A 23,181-nucleotide genomic window follows, 5' to 3' on the forward strand; every position below is an offset into this window, starting at 1 on the left:
TTAATACACAACTGGTTTTTGGCCAGTGCATGGAAAAAGGTTTTTCAACATTTTTCTTTGTCAGGGCAAATTAGCTTTTATTACAAATAGAGCTCCTTTACTTTTTAGTAGATTAAATGAGACCATGTTTTACCTATTCTAAACCCTTTGGGGCTATTGTATTTGGGAGTAATACTGCTTTGACAGTGCAACTGCTGAAAGACCTATTATAATCTCTTACAGAACTGGAAGAATCCAGTGGTTTTCTTGGACATAACATCCTTGTTTGATCCAGCTGTCTCCCTACTTCCTCCCCCTCCCATGTTGCACATATTTAGACACTTAGTTTGAAGTAGATAAACGCAACACCTGTATGATCTCATAATACTTAGCATCTCATTACCTCACAATAGGCCATTCCCTCCTGTGTACTGCAGACCTGCTTGTAGCAGATGTCATTCACTTGAAACAGGATTAGAATATTGTGCATAAACAGTTTTATTGTCAATACCTTCAAACACTGTAGTATTTCTGTAATTTTTTCTAAGCCTACGTTGCTCAGCAGCATGTTTTCTTTCAGAAGCAGTCTTTGGGGCAGTACCCACTGTGCTTTGTATGTGAAAAAAGATGGAATCGTCAGCTTTTTCAGAGGAGTGTTACTCCTACAGATTGAGAGTCCTTGTGCTTTGAGCCACATATAACATGTACAAGTTGTTGATTTTGAAAAAAAAAGTGTTTTTATGCCTAGCATTTCGAAATTTTATCATTAAATATGATTGTATATGGTTATTAAATAGGAGTTGAAGGTGCTGAACTGTTGGTGCACTTATGCAGATGTATTGATACCCTTTTCCAAACAACACATTTGAAAGATCTTCTAGAACAGTACAAGTATGTATTAGTCCCAGTCCAAACTCCATTACCAAAAATTATGCTGTCTCACTTTCGTGGTTTATTTTGTAGAGATTTTTAGCTTCAATTGTTGCCTCTTCAGACAGTCAGAAAAAAACCCAGTATTTTGGCACTACAATAGAAAAAAAACTGTGGGCTGTACAAACTGTCTGAATAGAAAATGTTGGTCATGTAAATTTTAATGATTATGATTAATGTAACCTTAATCTGACACCATAATGCAGTTGTAGGTATGTTCACGGTATGAGTAGGATGGTATTTAAATGGTGTCTTCAAAATTATTCACATACAGTAGCAGAATATATGTAAAGTTACTATTCGTAGACCTTCGCATCTGTCGTAATCTCTAGTTTACTCAGAATAGGCAATTGTTCTCTAACTCTTCACACTTAATTTTAAGTTCTAATCTCCCTAAAGTGCACTGACAGGCTGTGCTTTAATTTAAATGGGCTAGGAATTGTCATGTGTTATTTAGATAAAATTTGTTTTGTAATAAGAGGTTGAGAAATTTAGCTGAGCTTGAACTTTAAATTATTAGATGTTTGGCCAGTGTTCTTGGTAGTAATTTTTGTGGGAATGAGACAGTTTTACACTCCAGTTATTTTCTTGTATCTTCTGTAAATTACTCCTTCTAAAGCTAATCTAGACCGCTCAAAGTTTTTTCCTCTTGTTGACTTACGTTTCCTTATCTGTATTTTATCAGTATTTGGAATAAGATTAAGCTCTTTAATACCCAGGCTTTATATATTGCTTTACATAACACCTTCCAGTCTTATATCCATGTTACCTTCTTCACTTGTCAATCAATGTGAGACAGAAAAATAATAGTTACTTTTACAATGCACCGAACTTTGTTTATCGGAGTAGTTGGCTACAACACAGGTATATGGGGAGTTTTCTATCTTCTTATCAATAACCCTTAACTTCATCTAAATTAAAAAGGGCTTTGCAACTGCCTCAGTAAATTTTATGTTGAAGTGAAAGTTGTAGCTTGATAGCAACCTGTTCTAGTGGCAGGTAAGCGTTACCTGAATGTTTGAGCTCATCTGTTACTTGTACAATTTGGATAACAGTATGTGCTTCAGCTTTACAAAGGTTTCTTTTTGTGTTTTGCTTTGATTGATTATTTCAGCTTGTCAGTATAGGTTCCCAGTACAGCTGTGGCCGGGCTCAGCAGTCAGAGTTTCTGCTGATAGTGTCACGGGAAGTGAAAGGGGAAGAGAGATGCTTCCAGAAATACTGCAGTGAGGTGTGTCACACCATTCTTTTTGCCCTCACACTGATGTGCTTGGCCTCCTTGCATTTCTGCTGCTTTCAGATCATTCCACTTTTTTTCTAAATGTACAGCACATAGTAGTTTGTGTGTATTTGTGACTGGCTTTTATTTATATTCACAGTATTTCATTGCACATTATGAATGTCCACATTGTAAAAATATTAGAAAAACAACCTAAAAAAATTCCCTTGGTACTTTAGTTCAAGGTTTTTCTTAGGAAGAGTTATCTCCTCAATAGATAACTTCTTTTCCTTAAATTTTCCTCCAAAATTTAGCAGCCTTTGATCCATACTTGTCAACTAAGAGGTACAATTCAAACCTAAGGAGCGCTAAAAATACAGCTTTGAATTCAGTGAGTCCAGAAGGGGACATTTCTGGTAAATTGGGAAAATTATTATTTCATCCACCAAAGTTAAGTTCTGAGTTTGAACCCTTTATTTCTGGAAATGCAGAACTTAACTGGAATAATGAATAACAGAAGTTTTTTATAAGTAAAATAACAGAAGAGCGAAGGGAGAACAAAATGAACAGTTTTAATCTTATCTCAGGTTGAAAAAACTTGAAAAACTGTGTTTCCTTGGCTTTATTGTTTTGTTGCTTTAGGATTTTTTTCCATCCTGGGAAATTTTTTTGAAATCCAAATGGAGAATCTTAGCTTTCTTCATTCGCTTTTTTTTTTTTTTTTTTACATTCTTCCTTTTCCCCTTGTTCTGCTTTTTTGATTGCTGTGTTACTTCCAAATATTCATGAATCTGGGAAGGAGTTTTTGCTCTCAGTAATATTGGAGGCAGTTTCTGGATCTTTAAATACCCGTGCTGAATTTTGAAGCGTTGTATGTGAATTGATTTGGGAACCTGGTACTCTGTAATTTTTTTCATTAACAAAATGCCTGGAGGACTTGTTCTTTTTCTTATATATGGTTATTTGGTCTGGAAGATGAGTATGACATTATGAAGATAACATGATAGTGAAATGACTTAATAAAAACAAAGCTTTGCTTATGATTTTCTATGGACACTTAATAATGAAATGCTAGATTTGAAACATGGACTGTTACTCTGCTTTATTCCAGAATCTTCTTTCAATGCACCAAGCACTGTCTGTTTCTTGCAGTTGTATAGGTAACATTTGGAATGTGGAATGTGTGCACAGTTTTCAGACTTCTGGCAACAGAGAAAGAATTGTGACTTTCTAGTGATGTGTAGGGTGCAGGCAGAATGACATTATTCATGTGTTCATGTCCTCAAAGTAAAAGTCAGCATTGTAAAATGGAAGATGGGGAGGACAGTGAAGAAATAGCAGGTACAAAATAAAATAAAATAAAATAAAAATTATAATTTAAAATAATTGAGCTTTGAAGTCTGGCTCTTGGATTAAGAGACCTGAAATAAATATTCTTTCAGGCCTGGTGTCAGTCATCAGTGCTGAATTTTAAGAGCTGTTATGTGTGTATCTTCATAACTTTTTGCAAGTCCTTTGGGAAGGCAGAACAAATGCATTATATGTCTAAAAGGCATAAAGTCCATTCTTAGATTCATACAACTTGATTCTCTAAAAAAAAAATTGAGTGGAGGATTTTATTTAATTCTGTTAGCTGATAGTATAATTAAAAATTAAAAAAATGGACAGTTTTTTCAAGCTTTCTAGTGTACAAGGAGTTCACCACATCTGAAGTAGAAGCAGTAATATTCAAAATACAAGAATATTTAAAATAGAATTTGAGAATAATTGGTATAGAATTTACTTGGTTTTTGATAATCATCATGTGACCATCACATAATGGAGAAGGAAATTATTAGTGGTGAAGTTGAAAAGCTAGTTAATATGAGTAACTTTAGTGGTAAGCAGAGGAAGAAAAAGAAGAAAGAAGATGACTGGGCTGCTGTTTGTGCAAGCCGGAGTGGTTATCTGAGGTAGCAATACTATTGCTGAATTGTCAGGTAGATATACTATATAGATTTTGAATCAGTATTATTAAATCAATATAGCAAATCTGTATAGGCATGTTACTGAAACGTGTGTGATTTTGAGATCTGACTCAATTCAGTTAGGCATGAGATTAGTTCACTTCAAAAATAAGGTTCCTTATTATGAGACAGGATGTTCCTTCTTGTGATTTCTTTGTCTATTCAGGAAAATTGTGACCTCTGTTGGCACATGAAGCAATAGCTATATGTCTCTTGATTTAATAAAAATAAAAATAATTCTGCTTTCCATTCATGCCCTTTTTTAGCTGTAGCTGACAGTTTACTAGTACTATTAACCTTTATTCCATGCAAGCAGTAATGGATCCTTATCTAATGAATTTTCTGCAATAAGTAGCATTGCCATTTTCCTGTGCTCAGTTCTGGCACTGTTGGGGCTCATAGGGATGCTTAAACAGGATCACACTGCTTTAGTAAGGAGTGTAATGAAACAGGTCATGGAAAAGTTAAACCAATGCAGAAAAATAGATACATGCATGTATATGTACATATATATGTATATAGAAACATACAAATCTATGGAATTTACAGTTTCAACGTGTTCTTTTATCCTTCCTTAAATTCTTGGTAATTTAAGCCACATGAAGTAAATGTGGCTTCAAAACAAAAACAGTTTGTCCTTTCAGAGAGTCTGAGAAACAGTAGTCTGGATAATCTGAAATCCTTTGACCTGTTTTTCATACCTCAGATTACTCTGGTGCGTTGTGGCTTCTTTTAGGGGGTAGGATGGCAGTGGTAGTGTGGGGCAGAGGGACATGGCAGGGGTGGTCTTCCAGGTTTTTTTACCAGCATTCTTCTTAAAGTGTTGTCACCAATACTGGGAACAATGAAATGAGTTGAAATAGGAGTGCTAAAACATATTTCTGGTCTCAGTTCCTGACAGAACAGATCAGTTCTAATCGGCAGTCTTTTTCCATTGTTTCTTTTTCTGCCGTCAGCCTTACTGTTGATCATTTCAGAAAGCTACAGTGACATTTCTAGCATGCAGTTGCTACTATTCAAATTACACATTTTTAGCTGCACACATATGAAACTGTGTATGAGAGTATTGTGAGTTGGAGTTTTGAGGAACTTGGGTCTAATTCTGCAAAAGTGCCTGATCAATATCAACTTATCAATTTATCAATTTATCAACTGATCAGTAGTGGCAAAAAGTCATTCAATGTTTTGCAGTCAGCTAAATTAATAGTCCTACCCAACTGGCCAAAAGTATTCAGTCTTCCATGTCTCCTGAAAAGACTTATGTGCAAAAGGTTAATTCATGTAGTTGAATTATGAAGCATTTGTTAGTAGCTACCCACTGAAGACCTGTCAACCTGGTTGAAGCGGGATTGATTATTTGGCTGATGTTTGGGTCTTGTATGGTATCTACTTTCAGAGAGGTCATTTGTTTCTTTATAGGGTCAATAAGTAAAGAAGTATTTTACCTTCTGGTGCTTACCATAGCTTACCTAATAGCAAGTTATTGCCATTTTCCAAGAAGAGTCAACTGTATACTAATTAAGTTTTATGCTTGAATTTTATTCTTCAAACTTCTCTTCAGAGAACATGAATTTTGAGTGGCTTTATTTAAATATGTATGCAAGCTTTCTGAATGTTTTCTAGCCTTTAAGTGTGTTTAAAACTGTTCAATGTCCTACCTTTCACCTTAATGATTGAAGCAGTTACTGTATTTGTTCTAAATGGTTTGCAATTGCTATATAGTGTAAACTTTATACCACTCTGTTGAGTTTAAGGCAACTTAACTGCTATTTTTTTCTGAAAATTTATGTATATTTTTGTTGATGGGGAAAACAATCAACAAATCATCTCAATATTTGAAGTAAATTTGAGTTGATTTTCCAGCTTTTCAGTATACTTTCTTAGTCCATCTTGTGCAACAAAGAAACTTACTACTCTGTGGGTTTTGTGATTCTGTAATACACAAATATGTTATGGTGCAGACTGCATAGTACTCATCGTGAAAGATTAGCTGATTTAACATCTCAAGGTAAATGAGGTCTTGTATATGCATTGGTGCATCTAAGAAACCTGGGTGTTCGTAACTTCATTACACAGTTTTGGTTGAAAAAATGTCTTTAACATATTAATGTTTGATCAGCCTGTGTTCATTACTGATTATGTATATATTTTGCAGAACTAGAGTGGTGTTAGAAGAGGAGAAGGCAGGGGAGGTTTCTGGTGGTCACACTCAGTGTTATTAAAGTACGTAATTTGAGAGCAATGAATTTTGATGGCCAGTACTGCTCATGGAAGGCTGAGCCTTGTATGCTGTAAAATCATCAGGCTCCAGAAACTTTTTACAGTGCCTAGGCCTGGCATCAAGTTGATTCATTATGTAGACAGATTGCACTATGCTGCACTATGTAGACGTTGGCTTTGTCCATCTGTGGAAGTGCTTGCTTGGCTGTCTTACTGCAGTTTGGGAACATTTGAACATCTCTGTCCTCTCCTTAAAAAGTACAGTGAGGCTTTGTTTTCTTCTGGCAGTGCTATATGGAAGCCGCTTTTAACCTTGGTCTAACTTCAGTTTTTGTTGGGGGAATAATTTAATCCCTTAAGTACAACCTCTGGATCAGGATTTCATTTTGGTTTCATCTCTCATGCTTTAATAAATACTTTACTCTCTTTGGTGTTCTTCTAGACTAATGGTAGTACATTATTTGTCTTCACAGAGATAACTGCAGTTTTTTAAGTGCTGTTACCCTAAAAAAATAAGTTAGGACTTTTCTGTATGGCCATTTCTAGAGCACTTAAATGGTATAGTAGAGATTTGGGAATAGGGCAGACTTATTGTATATGTGTGGTGATTTGGTGGATAAATATAATTTGGGTAACAACAGTTTTATTTTTAGGACTTTGTGTCAGTAGATCTGACATTATCTTGTAGATCACACATTGTCTTGTTGTGCTTTTGAAATAAAACTTTAAAATAAATGAAACAGCTACATATGAATTGAATCTGGCTTGGAAAGGCAGGCTATATAAAGCTTCTAGCATTAGGTAAGTGTATTGTGTGTAAGGTAAGACAATTTCTGCCATTTGATAAACATGCTGCATAAGAAGTAGTAGTGATGTTGAGTATATTCTTTCTCAGTAAATTGTCATTTATCATTCAATATATATAGAGAATGCAGGAACTTGAAAATATGTCACATTTCATTATACATGGCTTCTGCTTGTAGCACTACCTTGATTAGCTTTCTTGTAGCAGTATGTATGAATTTTAGATGTTAATCTTGATGTCCCACCACACTGTGTCTTGTTGTTTTCCAGTCAGATGCAAATACTGTGTTTGTTCATTCAAAATACGTTTTAATAGAAATACCATTATTCTGTAAGTAGTGATGGGTGTCCCTTCAGGCTAAAGAGGTTCCTGCATGCAGCCATTTACATGTAAATCATGTCACATTAAGATACTGCATATAAACTTTAAAAATTAACTTTGGAGGATAGGAAGGTTTCCAGTAAATAACAGAAACAGGGAACAGGCTACTTCTCCACTGGCCTGCCTCCACAGTCTTTTCTTTCACAGGATAATTATAACTGTAAATCGTTAATTCTGTAACTGTTGAGAAAAAAACAACTGCGTGTATCTTATCATCAAAGTGTGTATTGTCAATGTATTTGTCAGCATCAAAATGTATTTGCATTGAAGTGGAGAATTATGCTTCAGGCACAGCCTACAGTCTGAAGAGTGAGGAGTCTTTGTACTAATCATTAGACTTTATGAAATTTGTTTTATGTGGAAATACAGTTTACTTTCTTTTTTTTCATCTTTCAGCTGGTCAGTATTGGTTCTTCCTATAACTATGGCAATGAAGATCAGGCTGAATTTCTGTGTGTTGTCTCAAAGGAATTGCATAACACTCCTTATGGCACAAGCAGTGAGCCCAGTGAAAAAGCAAAGGTGAGTTACTAGACACTGGACTAAAGAAATGGTGTTGAATTGGGTGGGCTTCACAAGTCACGATAGATGTACTTCCATTCTGGACCATTATTTAATTGTCATTTTTTCCCCCTTGTTCATTGTATGAGGGACTGTAAATGGTACAGTCAGCATGCATTTGTTATGCATGCCTGAATTATTTAAATACAATACTCCACTTTTTCAGTAACTCTTTTTTTCAGGTATTGGCAGATACTTGCTCTTTACAGCTGAGAAACTAGGTTTTGTTTCTTATACATTTGAATGACACTGGTTCAGTTAAAAACTGTTTTTCTTGCTTGACTTCAGCTGAAGAATACTGTCAAAAGTGGAACTCGAAAGATGCTGTCTCTGTAAAACAGTAATGTGCAATATGTTATAAAATGAGGGTACTTGTTAATGTTTTCAGGGTTCTACCAAGTTTACTTTCAGTAACCAACTTTACAAAAAGATTGTAATGGGCACAGTATCTTAGCATTTTACACAGTTGTATTTCAGAATTGGTACAAAGGAAAATGTAAATCCACAGCTGACTAGTCTTAAGGCAGAGCAGTTCTGTAATGTAAGTATATTCAGTGTCATGAGTAGTGAACAGCTTTTATCATTGTATTGCTGCTTTGTATGAGGCAATGACTACAAAATGACAATGACAGACAAAATGCTTATACCTGTAGTTTGCTTAAGAGCTTTTGATTTCCCTTATGTAGATGGGAAACAATTGGTAAAACATCAAAGCTTGCTTCTTCTAGAATCACCTTCAAAGAAATTGATTTTGAAATAATGCTAGGAATGGTTCTGAGTCTTAGTACTGAGGCCTCAAATAGATTAAACTTCATTGCTTTCTATGCTTTGTAACATGTTATGGAGCTACACATATGGAATAATTTTTATAATTTGCACTATAAAAATACTCTAAGCTGTACGTTGGATCCCTAGTGAAATTAGTAACTTATGTTCATCACTGTAGAGATACAACTTCCAATGGGTTGTAAAAGATCAATGTAGTCAGGGGTAAACAGTGAAACTGAGTAAGCTATGTCTTACTCTTTCAAAACCCTGGTTAAGGTCTGCTTTTGCCAGGATGCTTGAGGAAGACTTTGAAAGTTGACATGTTAGAGGTGTGTGGTGATAATTTAGGGCTGAGATACCTACCTGAAATAAAATGCAGAATTCTAGAGCCTAATAAACATCTTCATAAGGAACGGTAGTGCATCTTCAGGTAGTTTCAGAAGTTGCCAGAGTCACACTGCATCCTTAATGTAAAAGAAAATATGGACCAAATGCAAGTGTTAAAGACAAAAAACAAAAGCTAGTTGAGACTGCATTACGACTGTGTAAATGGAGTAACGTTGAGAGAGGCTGTCTTAGATGTCTCCATTAATGTGCTGCTTGGTCATTGTTTCAGAGATGAGAGCAGCGCATCATTTGACCACTGTGAAGAATAGGATTTACTGTTAATTTTGGTTGGAGATATAAACATTCACTCCTTTTGTCCTGGAAGAGTTAATCTGTTGCTAGCAATTAATAGACAATACTTGAAGAATAATTCTTTTATATAGTATTTTCTAAAAGATCGTATTTTTGTATATTGGTATATGTTGTGACTGGGGGAAAAAAGGAAAAAGAATTATTTTTTTTCTTGAGAGGTTTCTGACAGCTGTGTTCAGGAATCTTGACTTTGGGAGATGTTGTCTCCAGAGTTCCCTCTTAGCAAGCATTATCTTCTAGTCTCAGTAGTGTCTGAGTTGGTCTTCATGAAGTTCATATGATAGAAATTCTGGTATCTACTTTTATGTACAGACTAATATGTTCATGTACTGGGAGACTGAATTATAAGAAAGTCCTCCTATTACCTTTACAGCAGACTGAGTTAGAGAAAAAAAAGACCTGCCAGTATGTAATTTTCATTGACAAACACTTCAGTTTCAGTTAATAGTCCTGGATTTTCAGAATAGGAGAAAGTATCTTCAGATAGCCATCTAATCAAGCTTCACCTTCATTCATTCTTAGGGACTTTTTTCTTGTGTTTTCTGTTTTTAGTTAACAGCATAGTAAGTTAGTAGATGACTTCTGTGTAACCTGCTAATACACCTAAGCTAAGTAAATTAATCATAAATGGTTCCACTGGCTTTTACTGGTAGCCTGTATTCCCACAAGCAGTCTTCTCTTTCATACTACTTTATTGACCTGGCTATTGATGTCTATCTGCTGACTTCAGGATATTTGGAAGAGGAAATTGTCATGAAATCTGTTGCATTCCTTCTTGTAATGGTCAGCTGTCTTACTTTTTTATACAAAGAGTGAAGGTCCCAGGTAAAAGTGAATAAGTGTCATTGCCAGATGCTTCAGGTGTAAGTGGATTGTACTTTGTTGCAGCTCTGACTCACTTACAATCTCTTCTTTTCCCTTCCTTCTATACGTGCTGCATGCTGCATGACACTCAGAGTGAGGATGAAGAAACGGATTACGATATGAATGACTCAGATTAAGTGTAAATGTCATGGTGAGCACTAGCTGCCCTAGGATTTTAACCAGATGCTTTTCTGCCCCATCCAATTCCCACCCCCACTAGTGCTGTCCTTTGGCTAGTCCTGGTGGTGTGTGTGTATTTGTGATTATAGTTGTGGAATGGTAGGCAAAGATAGAATTCCTGTTCTGGATATTGCTTCTTTGACAGAATAATTCATGTTGCTTTTATAAACTGTACTGTGAGTAGTACCTTTAAAGCTTTGCTGAGAAGGAAAGTTCTTCATGTAGATTCTAAGGCCAGAATTGCTTTTCATTCATTAATTTCTTTCTTTTTTTATGTGCACCAGCTTTTCTGTCAGATAGGTTTTTTTTCATGTAGAGGCATCTGATCGAAACTTACTATATACATTTTCAGTAAATATCTGATTTGGCAATAATTTTAACAAACTTGATTGAAGTGCAACATAGTTCAAAGGTGGTCTTAACTGATAACTTTGAAACTAAGGATTTTTTTAGTAAAGGTGTGGCAAATACAAGTAAATAGTGTGATCTTGGTGCTACAGTTGTATTTATGACAGGAAGCAACTCTGGGGAAGGATCCTTTCCACTGTAGTTTGACATCTGATTGAAGATCAAGTTACATTAAAAGTCACAAGTGGAAGAGCACAAAAAAAGCTTCATCTGAAAAAACAATTTAGGCACTTTTCCTAATGTGTCTTTAAGTACTTCTCATATTTATTCCACTCTCTAGTTTCCAGAAGGTAACCTAATGTTGAATGTTCAGTGGTATGTTCTGGGTAGGCACTTGAACCTATATAAATTGAAGATAGGTACCATTGCATGAGATTAAACTTCAGCTTTTCACCTGTATACCTGAGCTTTTTAGCTGTAAAGCAGCCTTACAGTTATCTCTGAAGTTTGGACAATGCTCTCACGCACATGGTGTGATTCTTGAGGCTGTCTTGTGCAAGGCCGGGATCGCCACTTAATGATCCTTGTGGGTCCCTTTCAACTCAGGATACACTGTGATGCTGTGAAGTCGCTGCACGTGGCTGCAGAAGAACCAATATTATTTTCTAAAATGATGCTAACAGAAGCTACTGCTAGGGTAGTGTAAAGCCTTTTGCCAGGTCTTCAGGAGTAGCTGACAGGAACGGATCAAATCTGAGGCTTTATTGAAGCAAAATAAACTGGCACTCCCCTGGAATTGAATGTAATATTCTTAAGCTCCCTGAGAGGCACAGTCCTTGAAACACTTTACTATCAGCAGTAGCTTTATTTTGAGTGGGAAGAAATAGTTGTCATGTTCTGCTTCTCTAAGAAGCAATCACATTCAGTCCCCTAGAATATGAGTGTTCATTCAGCATTGTTTAGAATTTTTAAGCCGGCTTTGGATCTGGTGCACCTATAGGGAAAATAGAACAGAAATATGAAAATAAGGAAAATCCTCTATACAGCAAGTCTGTACTAGAGTTAGGACAACCCCCAGTATCAGTACAGACTGGGTGACAGATGGATTTACTGCAGCATTGCAGAAGACTTGGGAATAATGGTAGGTGAAGACCTGAATTTGGGCCAGCAATATTTGCAGACTAGAAGGCCAGTTATCCAGGACTGCAGCAAAAGATGCATGGCCAGCAGGCTGAGGGAAGTGATTCTCCCCCATCGACTCTACTCTCACAAAATCCCACCTGGAATGCTGCATCCAGCTCTCAGATTCCCAGTACAAGAAAAAACCTGTGAGAGTGGGTCCAGAGGAGAGAGACAAAAATAGCCTGTGGGCTGGAACACCTCTCCTGTGTAGACAGGCTGAGACAGTTGGGGTTGTTAGGTCTGGAGAAGAGAGCCCTAGGGCCGATGTTACTGCATTTCCAATACTTAAAAAGCCTTATAAGAAAGATGAAAAAAGATTTTTTACCAGGGCTCATGGTGACAGGACAAGGGGTGAGGTTTTTAAACTGAAAGAGGCTAGCTTTAGATTGGATATAATGATGAGCATGCTTTTTACAATTAAGGTGGTGAGACACCTGGCACAGGTTGTCCAGAGAAGCTGTGGTTGCTCCATCTCTGGAAGGGTCCAAAGCCAGGTTGGACAGGGCTGGAGCAACCTGGGACAGTGGAAGGGTGACCTTGCCCATGGCAGGGGTTTGAATGAGATGATCCTTAAGATCCCTTCCAACCGAACCCACTCTTATGATTCTATGATTCCGCCTTCAGTAGAGGTAAAGGTTACAGAAGAAGTACCATGAAAAGTGTGTTAAAATACTGCCTGATGGAATAGACTTCTCTGCTTTATCTTGGGATTACTGGCTCAGTAAAGTGTGCAAAATTCAGTGTCCAGATCTGGCTCAGCTTAATCTTACTGCATGTGCTCCTGATGCTACTGAAAACAGTTCAAAGTCTATTAATCTTACAAGTACTTTTCTAGGAATGAATGAACTCAAGCACTTCATATTAAATCGGGAATATTAACAAAATTAATATATCCAGTATTATTTTCTAGTTGCACAGATATTTGTTTCAGCCATGCTTTTGTCTCTGTTGGATATGGTTTCACTTACTGACTCCATTGGCTGGGTCAGACTGTTATCTCTGTTGTGGATGTCTACTCCAGCATTTTGTTCTCTGCTCTGATCAACAGCAAGTACTTGGGGAAGGAGTTTAAGTATGAAGCATTTATGATTTATGATATCTACTTGTGATATATTTCCCCACCTTCCAGTAAAACTCAGTCTGGGAATTTGGGCTTCAAGTCTTCATCCAGGTCACTGTATGGAAGCTACAATGGCACTGTAATACCATGACCTGGTATCAGTGGCACTGTCTTCTGTAAGTTTATCTAGTCCCTTTTGTATGTATTACACAAGCAGTTACTGAGTAATTTACAAAGCCTGGGTTTTTTCCTTACATCTTTCCTATAGTTTCATATGAAATCCTTTTTGCTTTAGTACACATAGTGACATGTAACATTCATGAATTATCTTCATGAAATAAGAGGTGTTTGCTTCTAAAATGTACCTTAAAGCATGACATGGCCAGTGGAGAACATTTTTCTGTATTTTGGAAATTTTTCAAAGTAGTTGCACTGACATCTGTCTTCATAACTTCAAAACAGTAAAGCTGAATTTGAAATGGAAAAGAACTTTGTACGCACAAAGCTGGATCCAGGTGTAGGAGGGAGTACAGTGAGCAAGTTATGAAGTGGATTTTAAATTTTTTGGCTAACACTGCACTGCCTCTGAACTGTCCCTGAGCTACACAAACGGTAATGGGTGTTTTATGAACTTCAGCCCTTAAAAAAATCCCATGGAGCTGAGCAAAGCAGGTGAGACCTTGCTTGACTTCAGTGAAGTCTTATTTATGAAAGATAAAATAGCCATTTTAACAATATTAAAAGGAAATCAAATACTTCAGCTCATAAAATTTAAAACCGTACTTGAAACTGCTGTGTGAAGCAGTTGCCAGCCTTTACCTTACAAGCACAGAGATTGAAGTGTTTGTATATGCTGGCAGATTCTGTGGGCTGGAATGTGTTACTGAGTGTTTGTTGTAACATCAGGCTGCACGAAGATCATAATAGAAGAAAATTCCATCTTGAGGGTAGCTCTGCCATTGTTTAGGGGTTGTACCTTTGCTTACTTTCAGCTTCTGAAAGAAAGAGCCCTTCCCCATACTAGGAAAACTATCAAGAGGCAAAAGAAGATGAAGTATCATAAAACTTTTACTCACTGATTAGCATTCTTAAGTACTTGTGCTCAGTACATTTGAAGCTTTGCTTAGTGCTTTGTTTGCCTTTTGACGTGACTGGTTCCACAGCCTGCTGACACAATTCTGAAGTACTACACAGTAGTATGACACTTCACCTTGTTACTGCTGGTTGTGATTCAGTTTAGAGCAGCAACATTAAAATATTGTTGCTTGAACAATCAGTCCTAAGACTTGGATCCTTTCCTCTTTGGAGGAGTCAAAAAAAACTGAAACAGAAAAGGAGAGAAAATACTCAAAGTGGTAGTAGAATGGGTGTCGATTTAAATCTTGCCAGGCTGTACTTGGCCTTTAAAAACTTTGTGCATCGTTGCACCCAGTGTGCCATTTCTGCACATTTTGATTTACTAGTTCATGTTTTCAGTACTAATTTATGGAATACAATTTGCATCTGAAACTTCAGAAACTTAAGGACATTTTACTGGAACAGGATAAATGAAGATTCAGTTTCTAGTGAAGTACCCAGGTTAATTTACCACATAGGACCTCAGGATCTTCTGAACTAAGCTGAGGTGCAGTGGCTTACTTTTTACAATTGCAAACTCTTAAGTCTTATTAATGTATTAATTATTTATATTAATAATACTCAATTCCTAGCAATATTTTACATCTGATATAATAGTATTTGAAAGTAGACATTGTACATATCGGTCTGTCTTTTTTCAGATTTAAAGCACAGACCCCAGGAATGTCCTCAGTCCAGGTCCCTGACACAGTACCACTTATTTAAAATAGTCATTATGTTGCTATTTGATCTCTGTGCTTTAGGAATGACAATGAGCTAATTTCCATTTATAGAATTTTTATTGGTCTATTTCAGATTTTGCAAGAACGAGGTTCCAGGATGTGAAGAAAGTATTGAACGGTGACAATTTTTCTCTTTTACTTGAAGATGCAGTGAATTGTCACACTGAAGAGGCTTGGCTGCAAAAGAAAAAATCTGATTTAGACAATTTTCTGTTGATCTGGGTTCAACCATATTTGCCTATAAGCTGGTGTCAACTTCTGGAAGCATTGCAAGATTACATAATGGGAATAGATGATGTGGGAGTGTGTGTTAAGTTTTGGTTGTAGTGCATGGTTGTAGTCTCTTGTTGGCTGATTGATACTGGTCATTTGAAAAGAAATGACCATGCACTCATATTTTCCTCGGAGACATGTAGCACTTGATGTCTGGTGCTGGACGACCCAATGTTGATCAGTTTGGAGACATTTTCCTACTGATCTTTGTAAACCTTAAAAGGACAGTGTAATTGGTGCTACACACACACACACACACACATACACACACACACACGCACACACGCACGCTTTCAGACATATGCGTGCACACACACACACACACACACACACACACACGTTACAGCCCAGAAATGCAAGTATTTGGGCGTATGTTGTTTCAGAATCAGTGTCAGCCCCAGTTGACTGTATTATACTGCACATTCCTTATGGCTCTGTGACATAATCTATTATGTAATAACAGCCTAGGAGATCAACTGAAACTAGCATGTGTAAAAGTTACACAACAGAGAAAAGGTTTCTCTGAAGGGTGTATATATTGACTGGATAGGTAGCTTATTTTAATACCCAAAGGGAAGACTAAACTCAGAGAAAATGGCCTTCCTCTGAGTTATTCTTGATGTTCTCTCTGTTGAAACAGTCTCCTGCAAAAGTTATGCTCCAGTCCTGGTCACATGCTTGAAAGTGGAATCAAAATTCACTTAAAATGACCAATTGAACATTCTGTTTCTTTGGAGGTGTTTGTACTTTTATGTGTGTTTGTGCTTTTATAAAATGCCTATAAAACATTGAACTGTGTGGATTAGGGTAGAGATTTTTCTAGAGTGGAAGGTTTTACAGAAATACAGCTGGCTAGTCCTAGGTCCTTGTCTCTATGACACAGATTAAAATCAACCTTAGTGTGAACCTAAACTCATTCAGTTGAAAAACCTGATTACTTTGGATATTCAGAATACCTGTAATCAACCTTTCTCTTTCTATACAGTTTCAACTATGCAGTTAAGAACAGTGTTTGAACAGAATGTGGTGCAGCTTTGTTAGTTTGTCCTGGATGCAGGCTAATACACAAGACACACTATATTTTGAGCAAAATCTTTAGCACATCTTTAAAACACTTAATGAAATGGACAGTATAAAACTTGGCTTCATTGACTCATGGAACCCATGGAGGGGGGTTTCAAAGAGCTACAGGATGGTTTTAAATTCTAAAGATATTACAGTTTTCATTCTTATCATTTCAGATTTTATGCATATACTGTAGGTAATTCTTTACACAAAGACCTGATTTTCAAACACCCAGGGTCTACTTTTTTTCTTTTATTTTTTTTAGAATTTTTTTTAAAGGACTTACATATTGATAAAAGTCTGGTGAAACAATTTGTAAGAAACATTTCTACTAAACAGGTTAAGCAATGGGCTAAATGTTTTGTCCGTGTGCCTAATGCTTGAAAGGATTTGTAATGCATTTTGCGACTTGGATGTGGTCTGCACAGGAAGCTGCTGGCCCCGCCACAACACGTACAGTTTTCGTCTTTTTTTAGGAAGTTAAATCTGAATTTAATTTACTAAAATTGTAATTGTGTAGGGGGAAATGTTTATACTTTTATACTTTTTTAGGTACCCATATTTTATCATCTCAAATTGAGCACACAGATGTCCCCTAAATAGTGACAGATTATCTTGTGTATCTGAAAATAAGCATAACAATTGTCTGTGTTAAGTGCATATTAAAACATTTCCTCTGCTGCAGTAGTCACTGTGTTTTTAAGCAGTATGACTCCACCAAATTCTCTGAGCTCCCTGGCTCATGGAATTGCAGCTAACCATGTCACTTGTTTTTTTGATGTGCTCTGCAGAGTAATTCAGCATTGATCTTAGTGGATTTTAATGCCCAAGATACCAGTTTCACAGTGATCCTTCTGAATCAGTATTTCTGTTGCCTCTCTCAACCCAAAAAGGACAGGTTATTTAATAAATTGAAATTTTCCATAATTGCATCAGCAAAGCATGAGTAACAAACTAAGCAAACTGAACAAATTTAGAGTATGTAAAAAGAGTATTTTTTCCTAGGTTTGGGGGTTTTTTTCCACTAGAATATTTTCAGTTTTAAATCCTGCTTTTATGATGAGATTACCTGCAGTTTAGTTTACAATGTATTCCTACCATAGCTAAATTTAGGGAAATGAGTGTTTAATAATTTTTTGCACTTTGTTTCCAATACCTCACAAAGATTTTAAGAAGAAAATAAAAGAGTGAACTTGCAGGTACCTTGTAAATTATTTTAAATATGCTGTTGTTTGAGACCGCCTGAACCAACTACTTTCCTGTTCTTGCTTTTGTCATTATTGCTTTAATTTTTGTGATCGTGTGAGGCTTTCAGATAGATGGAAATGCTCTCTTCAGCTTTTTTCAAGGCATTAAGAATTTATCCCTAAATAAGTTTAGTTTCTTTTTGTTTGACTGTTGCAGTTTCAAATAAAGTTAGTGACAGTAATGAGGTAATTGCATTAAAATCCAAGCGGCATCACCATGCTTTGCAAACATTGCTTCATCTGTTAAGATCTTGCAGGATGAAGCAATGTACATGTATAGTTTAAACTGGAGTCCTTTGTTCCTTTTCTGCCATTTGGAGAGTACCTACCTGAGAATTGCCTGTGACTGTGCAGAGCTGAGGGGTTCACTATCAGGCTGGAGCTGCACAGCTGTACTACAAACTCCTTGGACTTAACTCTGGTCATAGCTCCTCTATCCTTAAATCAGAACAGTATTCCAGGTTAGAACTTTAGATCCTGAGCTCGAAGAGATCATAGCAGAAGGAATAAAGCAGAGGAAGGGAGAGAGATGAAATTCCTCAAATGCATTTACATGACAAACATGTTGCAAAACTTGTTTGAAAACAGAAGTTCAAATCTGCTATAGCAATTTCTTGCTTTGAGTTAGCCTTAAGTTTTCTCAGAGGCTATTTTCCTTTATTGGAGGTGACATTTTTATATTACATGCTTTTGACTTCTTCAAGCGACAAGTGAATCAGAATTTGTTTGCAATGGACATGTAATTCTGAGGCCTCAAAGACATGAATGTCATATGGTCCATTAATAACTGTCCAGATGTATAACTCTGACTTGGCAGCTTCCAGCCCAAAGGTTATCTGGGATTTTGTCCAACTTACTGTGGGATTTCCATGGATTACGGTTAATTGCAGTTTCTTTATCCTACAGTAATTTAGTTGTGTGTCAAAGACTTGATCAAATTAAGCAGCTTTTTTTAATTCTTTACTAAAATTTCTATCATCAGAATCATATGCTCATAAAAGTTGGAAAATGTACTGTGTTTTTTTCAAACTCCGATTTCTTGTAATGATAAAAGTTCCTTTCATCTTGCATTTAGCATTAGGAGAAGATATTTCTTTAAAAATGATGCTTGGTGAATCCATCTGACTTCTTTGTTTTCAGATTTTCTTTGGACAATAGCTGTTTAGCTCCATTTCTACCAATGTGAATGCACAGTTATGACTGATTAGAAACAGGACTGTTTCCTGCAGATTCAAAAATGGAATCAATCTTCTCTTTTTCTGGGAGAGGTGATGTTTTTGGTTTTTTTCAGGAGAAATATGAAAACTGGTAGATTAAACAAAAGATAACTTGGTTGCAGGCATGCAACAAGGGGAAGAAGTTTGCTGAGTAGGATGATAGTGTTATCAGAACAGTGCTTCTCGTAACAGGACACTATTCTGTGGATGTCTGTTGAGGTTCTAGAAAGTTGTCAGTCCCTGTTTAAGCTGTAGAGGGCTACCACCAGCAAATAAACACATAGTAGTTACACATTTTTATTAATATTACAAAAAATATTAACTTGGAGTGCAAAAATGCAATAGTATCTGGTCCAGTGGAATTAAATACAGTCTGGATTATAATTACCCATGTATACTGGAATGTATTCCTTGGGAAGTACTGGGGGAAGAGTGAAGTTTTCCTGGGCTCTTTGAGGAAGATGGAAGTCAAATGAAAGCTTGGTGATGAAGTCTGGGGTTTTGTTCTCTTGAGATGTGATAAAATCAGAAAGCGCCATTCTCCAATTTTTATTCTCTCACCACATTAAAAGTTTCAGGTTTTTCAAATTAACTTTTTCAATCAGCCCTTGAACTGTGGGGCTCTTGAAAAGAGATGAAATTTTGTTACACCTTTAACAGTGTCTGTTACCTTAAGACAGTAGGGTTAAAACCTGAGTGGTCATTGGAGAAGTGTCTTTTCTGACACGACAGTATTGAAATACTTAAGTCCGAGGATGCTGCCTGTTACTTGGTTGTAGTTTAGACTGCAGTTATCTCCAGTTTTAAGGACAATCTTGGGATCTTAGGTGGGTTTTTTTGTGTAGAATTATTGAGTCTTTAAATAGTATAAATATTTAGTATAAAAAAAAAAAAAGTGGAAGGCTTTCTGAACTCAGTGTCGTATAAATTTTCTTTTGTTTCACAAAAATCAGGAGTTGTCTTTAAAGGCTTCTTAATGAACAGAGGCTTTAAAGGGCTAAATAGATCTTACTGTCCAGATTGCCTAAATGACTGTCAAAAGGAACTCTTTCCATTTTCAGAGCATAAATGCTAAGGGCTAAAATGCTTTCCAGGGCTAATTTGAGATTCCAGAGACATACAATGTTTAAAAAAACAACTAGTCTGTTTTCTTTTCAATTCATGGACTCTAAAATAATTTTTACAAATGGCTGAACCAGTTGCAGATGTAAGTGTTCCTGTATGGCTTGGATTTTCAGTATTCAGATTGGATAAGAGCACACTAGAGAAGGCAGTACTTATCCTCCACTTTATTATTACCTTTGCTGAAATCTAACAACTTTTTATGAACAGCACTGGCAGTAAAAAAGCTTTGAGGGAGATTCTGCCCCAGGAAATTGTCACAGAATATTTCTTTGCAATTTAGTTGATCTTTACTTTAGCAACGTCTACCAAGGCATAAACTTCTCATAAGTTCAGTATAGATACTGAATAGATAGCTCAGAATAGACACTGCTGCAAATACAGCTTTCTGGACACATCAGAGGGTTCTCTTAAGGATGTTGTGTCTTAAAAACTACCATAATGAAAGAAACTTCTAGAAGTTATTTTGCTACTTTGGGGGTGAGTGGAAGTGGAAGAGGTTCTGTGTCAGTGCTCTTCCTTGACTTAGAAAGCTGAGCCTAAATTTTGACCTAAGACCTGTTGTGATTTTGAGGCCTCGTCATCTGAAATGAGTAAAGAATAAATGTATTTACTGTACATGATTCTTGCTACTTCTGAAGATTTTCCGAAAGCTTATGCACAGCTTTACTGATGTTAACTTGGCTCATGTGTACTTGCTACAACGAAGCAAAGTGCCAAGGCGCTCTTAAAAGGAATGTTGCCAGCGTCTCTACCTGGAACTGAAAGAAGATCACCAAACTGAAGAAGTATCAAATGGCAGCTTTTTCCACCTGCTTCTGTCTTTACCTTTATCTCAACCTAGTTATAAAAAAATCTACTTCCTATGCACTCTTTAGGACCACCTACCCAATTCAACATATGTTTGGTTTTTTTTTTACCTTTTCCTCCAAATCACTGGTCTCAAAATCAGTTGTGCATCAGCTGTTTGTGCTTATAACCGAGTGGCCATACTTGCAACACGTTATTTCCTGGATAGTGGATTAGCAATAACACTTTATTTTGTGCCAGTTATTTATCTCTGAAGTGTTCTTACTGCAGCAAAATTTGAGTTTTGATTTGGTTTTAATGCATTTGCATTAAGCAAAACTCATAGCACAGGCACAGACAAGAAACTGAATTCAGGGAAATTTTTTCCCTGGGAAAAAATCTGCTAGGGCTTCCCAAATAATTTGAAGGTGGTTACAGTTAACCGTCACTTTCAAAACAAACAAATTAAATGTGTGTGGGTATTTTTTTAACTTCTTTTTCATAACACTAGTGTATTGTAAACTGCATGGAATAAACCTGTTTTTTCCCTTTTAAAGTGTGATGTCTTATATCTGTCTTTTCTAAATGCACTAATTGATATTAATAGTGTCATATCCTGTGATAATTCCTAGTTTAACACTTCATATGTAAAATATAGTTGCATATTTGTGCAGTGATTTAAAGCATTAACACTTTCTCCTTTGTAAAGATCCCTTTACTGCTTCCCCAAAGACTGACACAAAAAAAGTTAGGTCTATTCAGATATATATCAGTTGGGAAATCATCTTCTTCGCAGTTGCTATGACTTACTGATCATTATAGGAGGAAATAGTTGTCTCATGTATGGATATATAATCACATGAAAAAGTTTCAGCTAATCACTTTGCATACCTTTTCTTTTGCACAACTCAAAAACCACCCTAACATCAAAGATTCTAGAATCTGCTACTTTGCTTTTTAATGTGTTTTCTTTGTTTGAAAAACTAAGCTAATGGAAATTGATGCTTTGCAATAAGGCAAACATATAATAAACTTCAAGGATAGAAATGGCTGAAGGAAGTAAATTATTTAAGTACAAAGAACAGGTTGTTGAAATTATCCAGGAAGTTTGACGGCTGTGTCCTCTATACTTATGGAAAAGTTCATAATTGAGTATTAGTAATGAGAAGACCACTGGACAGTTCTTATTTTCCAAACTGCTGTTAAGAATTTGAGAAGCTAAGACCCAAGATTTTAAAATTCTTAAAGGTTCTGTAGTTACATATGAGGTGAATTTCATCTTAACAGTTTAATCAGTTTTAAGTGCAAAGCACATTCTATTATTTCGTCATATATCCAGAAACTTCAGTGAAACTGTGTTACTTTACTAAATAAATCTGCTACATTTAATTGCATTTGAATTTTACTAAAATAAGCGCTAATAACAAACATTGCTGTAATAATCAAGTACAGCAATTGTACTAATTAAGTAATCAATATGTGCATCTGTATTATCATCAGACTGTCCTACTAAAAGTATTGGCACTTTAGAGTCAGCTGGCATGACTTTCAATCCAGATTCCTACTCTGCATATCTTGCTTCAAGTTTTTTCACCTGTTAGGAAAAGTGAGAGCATAAAAGGGCTAAGTGTCTACCCTGAACCAACCAGTTTATAAAGGGGACAGAAACGACTAAGTCATTAGCAACCTGTTTGGATCTTTCATAACGTTTAGGGCTCATTTGGCATTACTTTTCCTTTCAGTGGGAAGTTTCACTTCAGAAAGATGAAAATGATCCTGCAAATTCACCTTTTAGAGTGCTGTTCATCTTTCAGTGTGCTGGAGTCTTGCCTGCTAGTCATTTACACATGGTCCGTATGTATGTGACATCCTCGGAGACTAATGTGCACAATTTCATGAGCAAGATCCTGTAAGCCAAGCGTTAATAATTTGCATTGCTTTTCATAATGCCACTGTAATTCTGTGGAAAGTTACACAGGGAAGTATGTGTTTATCCTGGTCTATGGTGGGCATTTGATACTGATGAAGTTTTCGTAGGTAGAATGATCTTCAGCAAATAATTTTGATTAGGGCTTATGGGAATCTACATAACTTTTTATTGAAAGAGTCAATTCTAGCGTTCCAAAGAAACCATTTTGAACTTCTACAATACTACACAAAACATCGTTCAAGTAACACTGACACAGACTAGCACAAAGCATAGCTAGGCAGAGGTTTCAGGATTAAAAATTATTCCGTTTCAGTAAGAAAGAGAAGTTAAAGATGAGAACAGAATGTGATTCATACTCTACTTGCCACTAAAAATGCGTTCTTAGAAACTCAAACAGCAGCCCTCCTCCCCCCCCCCCCCCCTTCCAGGAAACCAAACCGAACCAAACTAACAAAGCAATGGAAACAAAAACCAGGC

General features: G+C 36.3%; 1 protein-coding gene and 1 long non-coding RNA gene across 7 annotated transcripts in view; one reads left to right on the forward strand and one right to left on the reverse strand.

Moving 5' to 3' along the window:
* Positions 1–23,181, forward strand: part of KCTD5 (potassium channel tetramerization domain containing 5) — a 38,346-nt gene that overhangs the window by 10,945 nt on the left and 4,220 nt on the right. The window contains exons 5-8 of one of the 6 annotated variants that reach the window (XM_086854087.1): positions 2,024–2,140; positions 7,937–8,062; positions 10,525–10,583; positions 15,135–21,330. In XM_086854087.1, coding sequence (XP_086710213.1) covers positions 2,024–2,140; positions 7,937–8,062; positions 10,525–10,569 — 288 coding nt within the window. In that variant the 3' untranslated portion in view covers positions 10,570–10,583; positions 15,135–21,330. Of the gene's footprint in view, positions 1–2,023; positions 2,141–7,936; positions 8,063–10,524; positions 10,584–15,134; positions 21,331–23,181 lie in introns of those variants that run through there. The other 5 variants (XM_086854084.1, XM_086854082.1, XM_086854085.1 and 2 more) reach the window with 5 other exon arrangements.
* LOC147650102 (uncharacterized) lies at positions 8,319–10,040 on the reverse strand. Its single transcript, XR_015277291.1, has 2 exons — positions 9,233–10,040; positions 8,319–8,431 (listed from the first exon to the last, which is right to left on the reverse strand). It is a non-coding gene; the product is annotated as an uncharacterized LOC147650102 (long non-coding RNA).

Source organism: Cyanistes caeruleus, chromosome 17 (assembly GCF_971803275.1).
Source record: "Cyanistes caeruleus chromosome 17, bCyaCae1.hap1.1, whole genome shotgun sequence".
NCBI classification, from domain to species: domain Eukaryota; kingdom Metazoa; phylum Chordata; class Aves; order Passeriformes; family Paridae; genus Cyanistes; species Cyanistes caeruleus.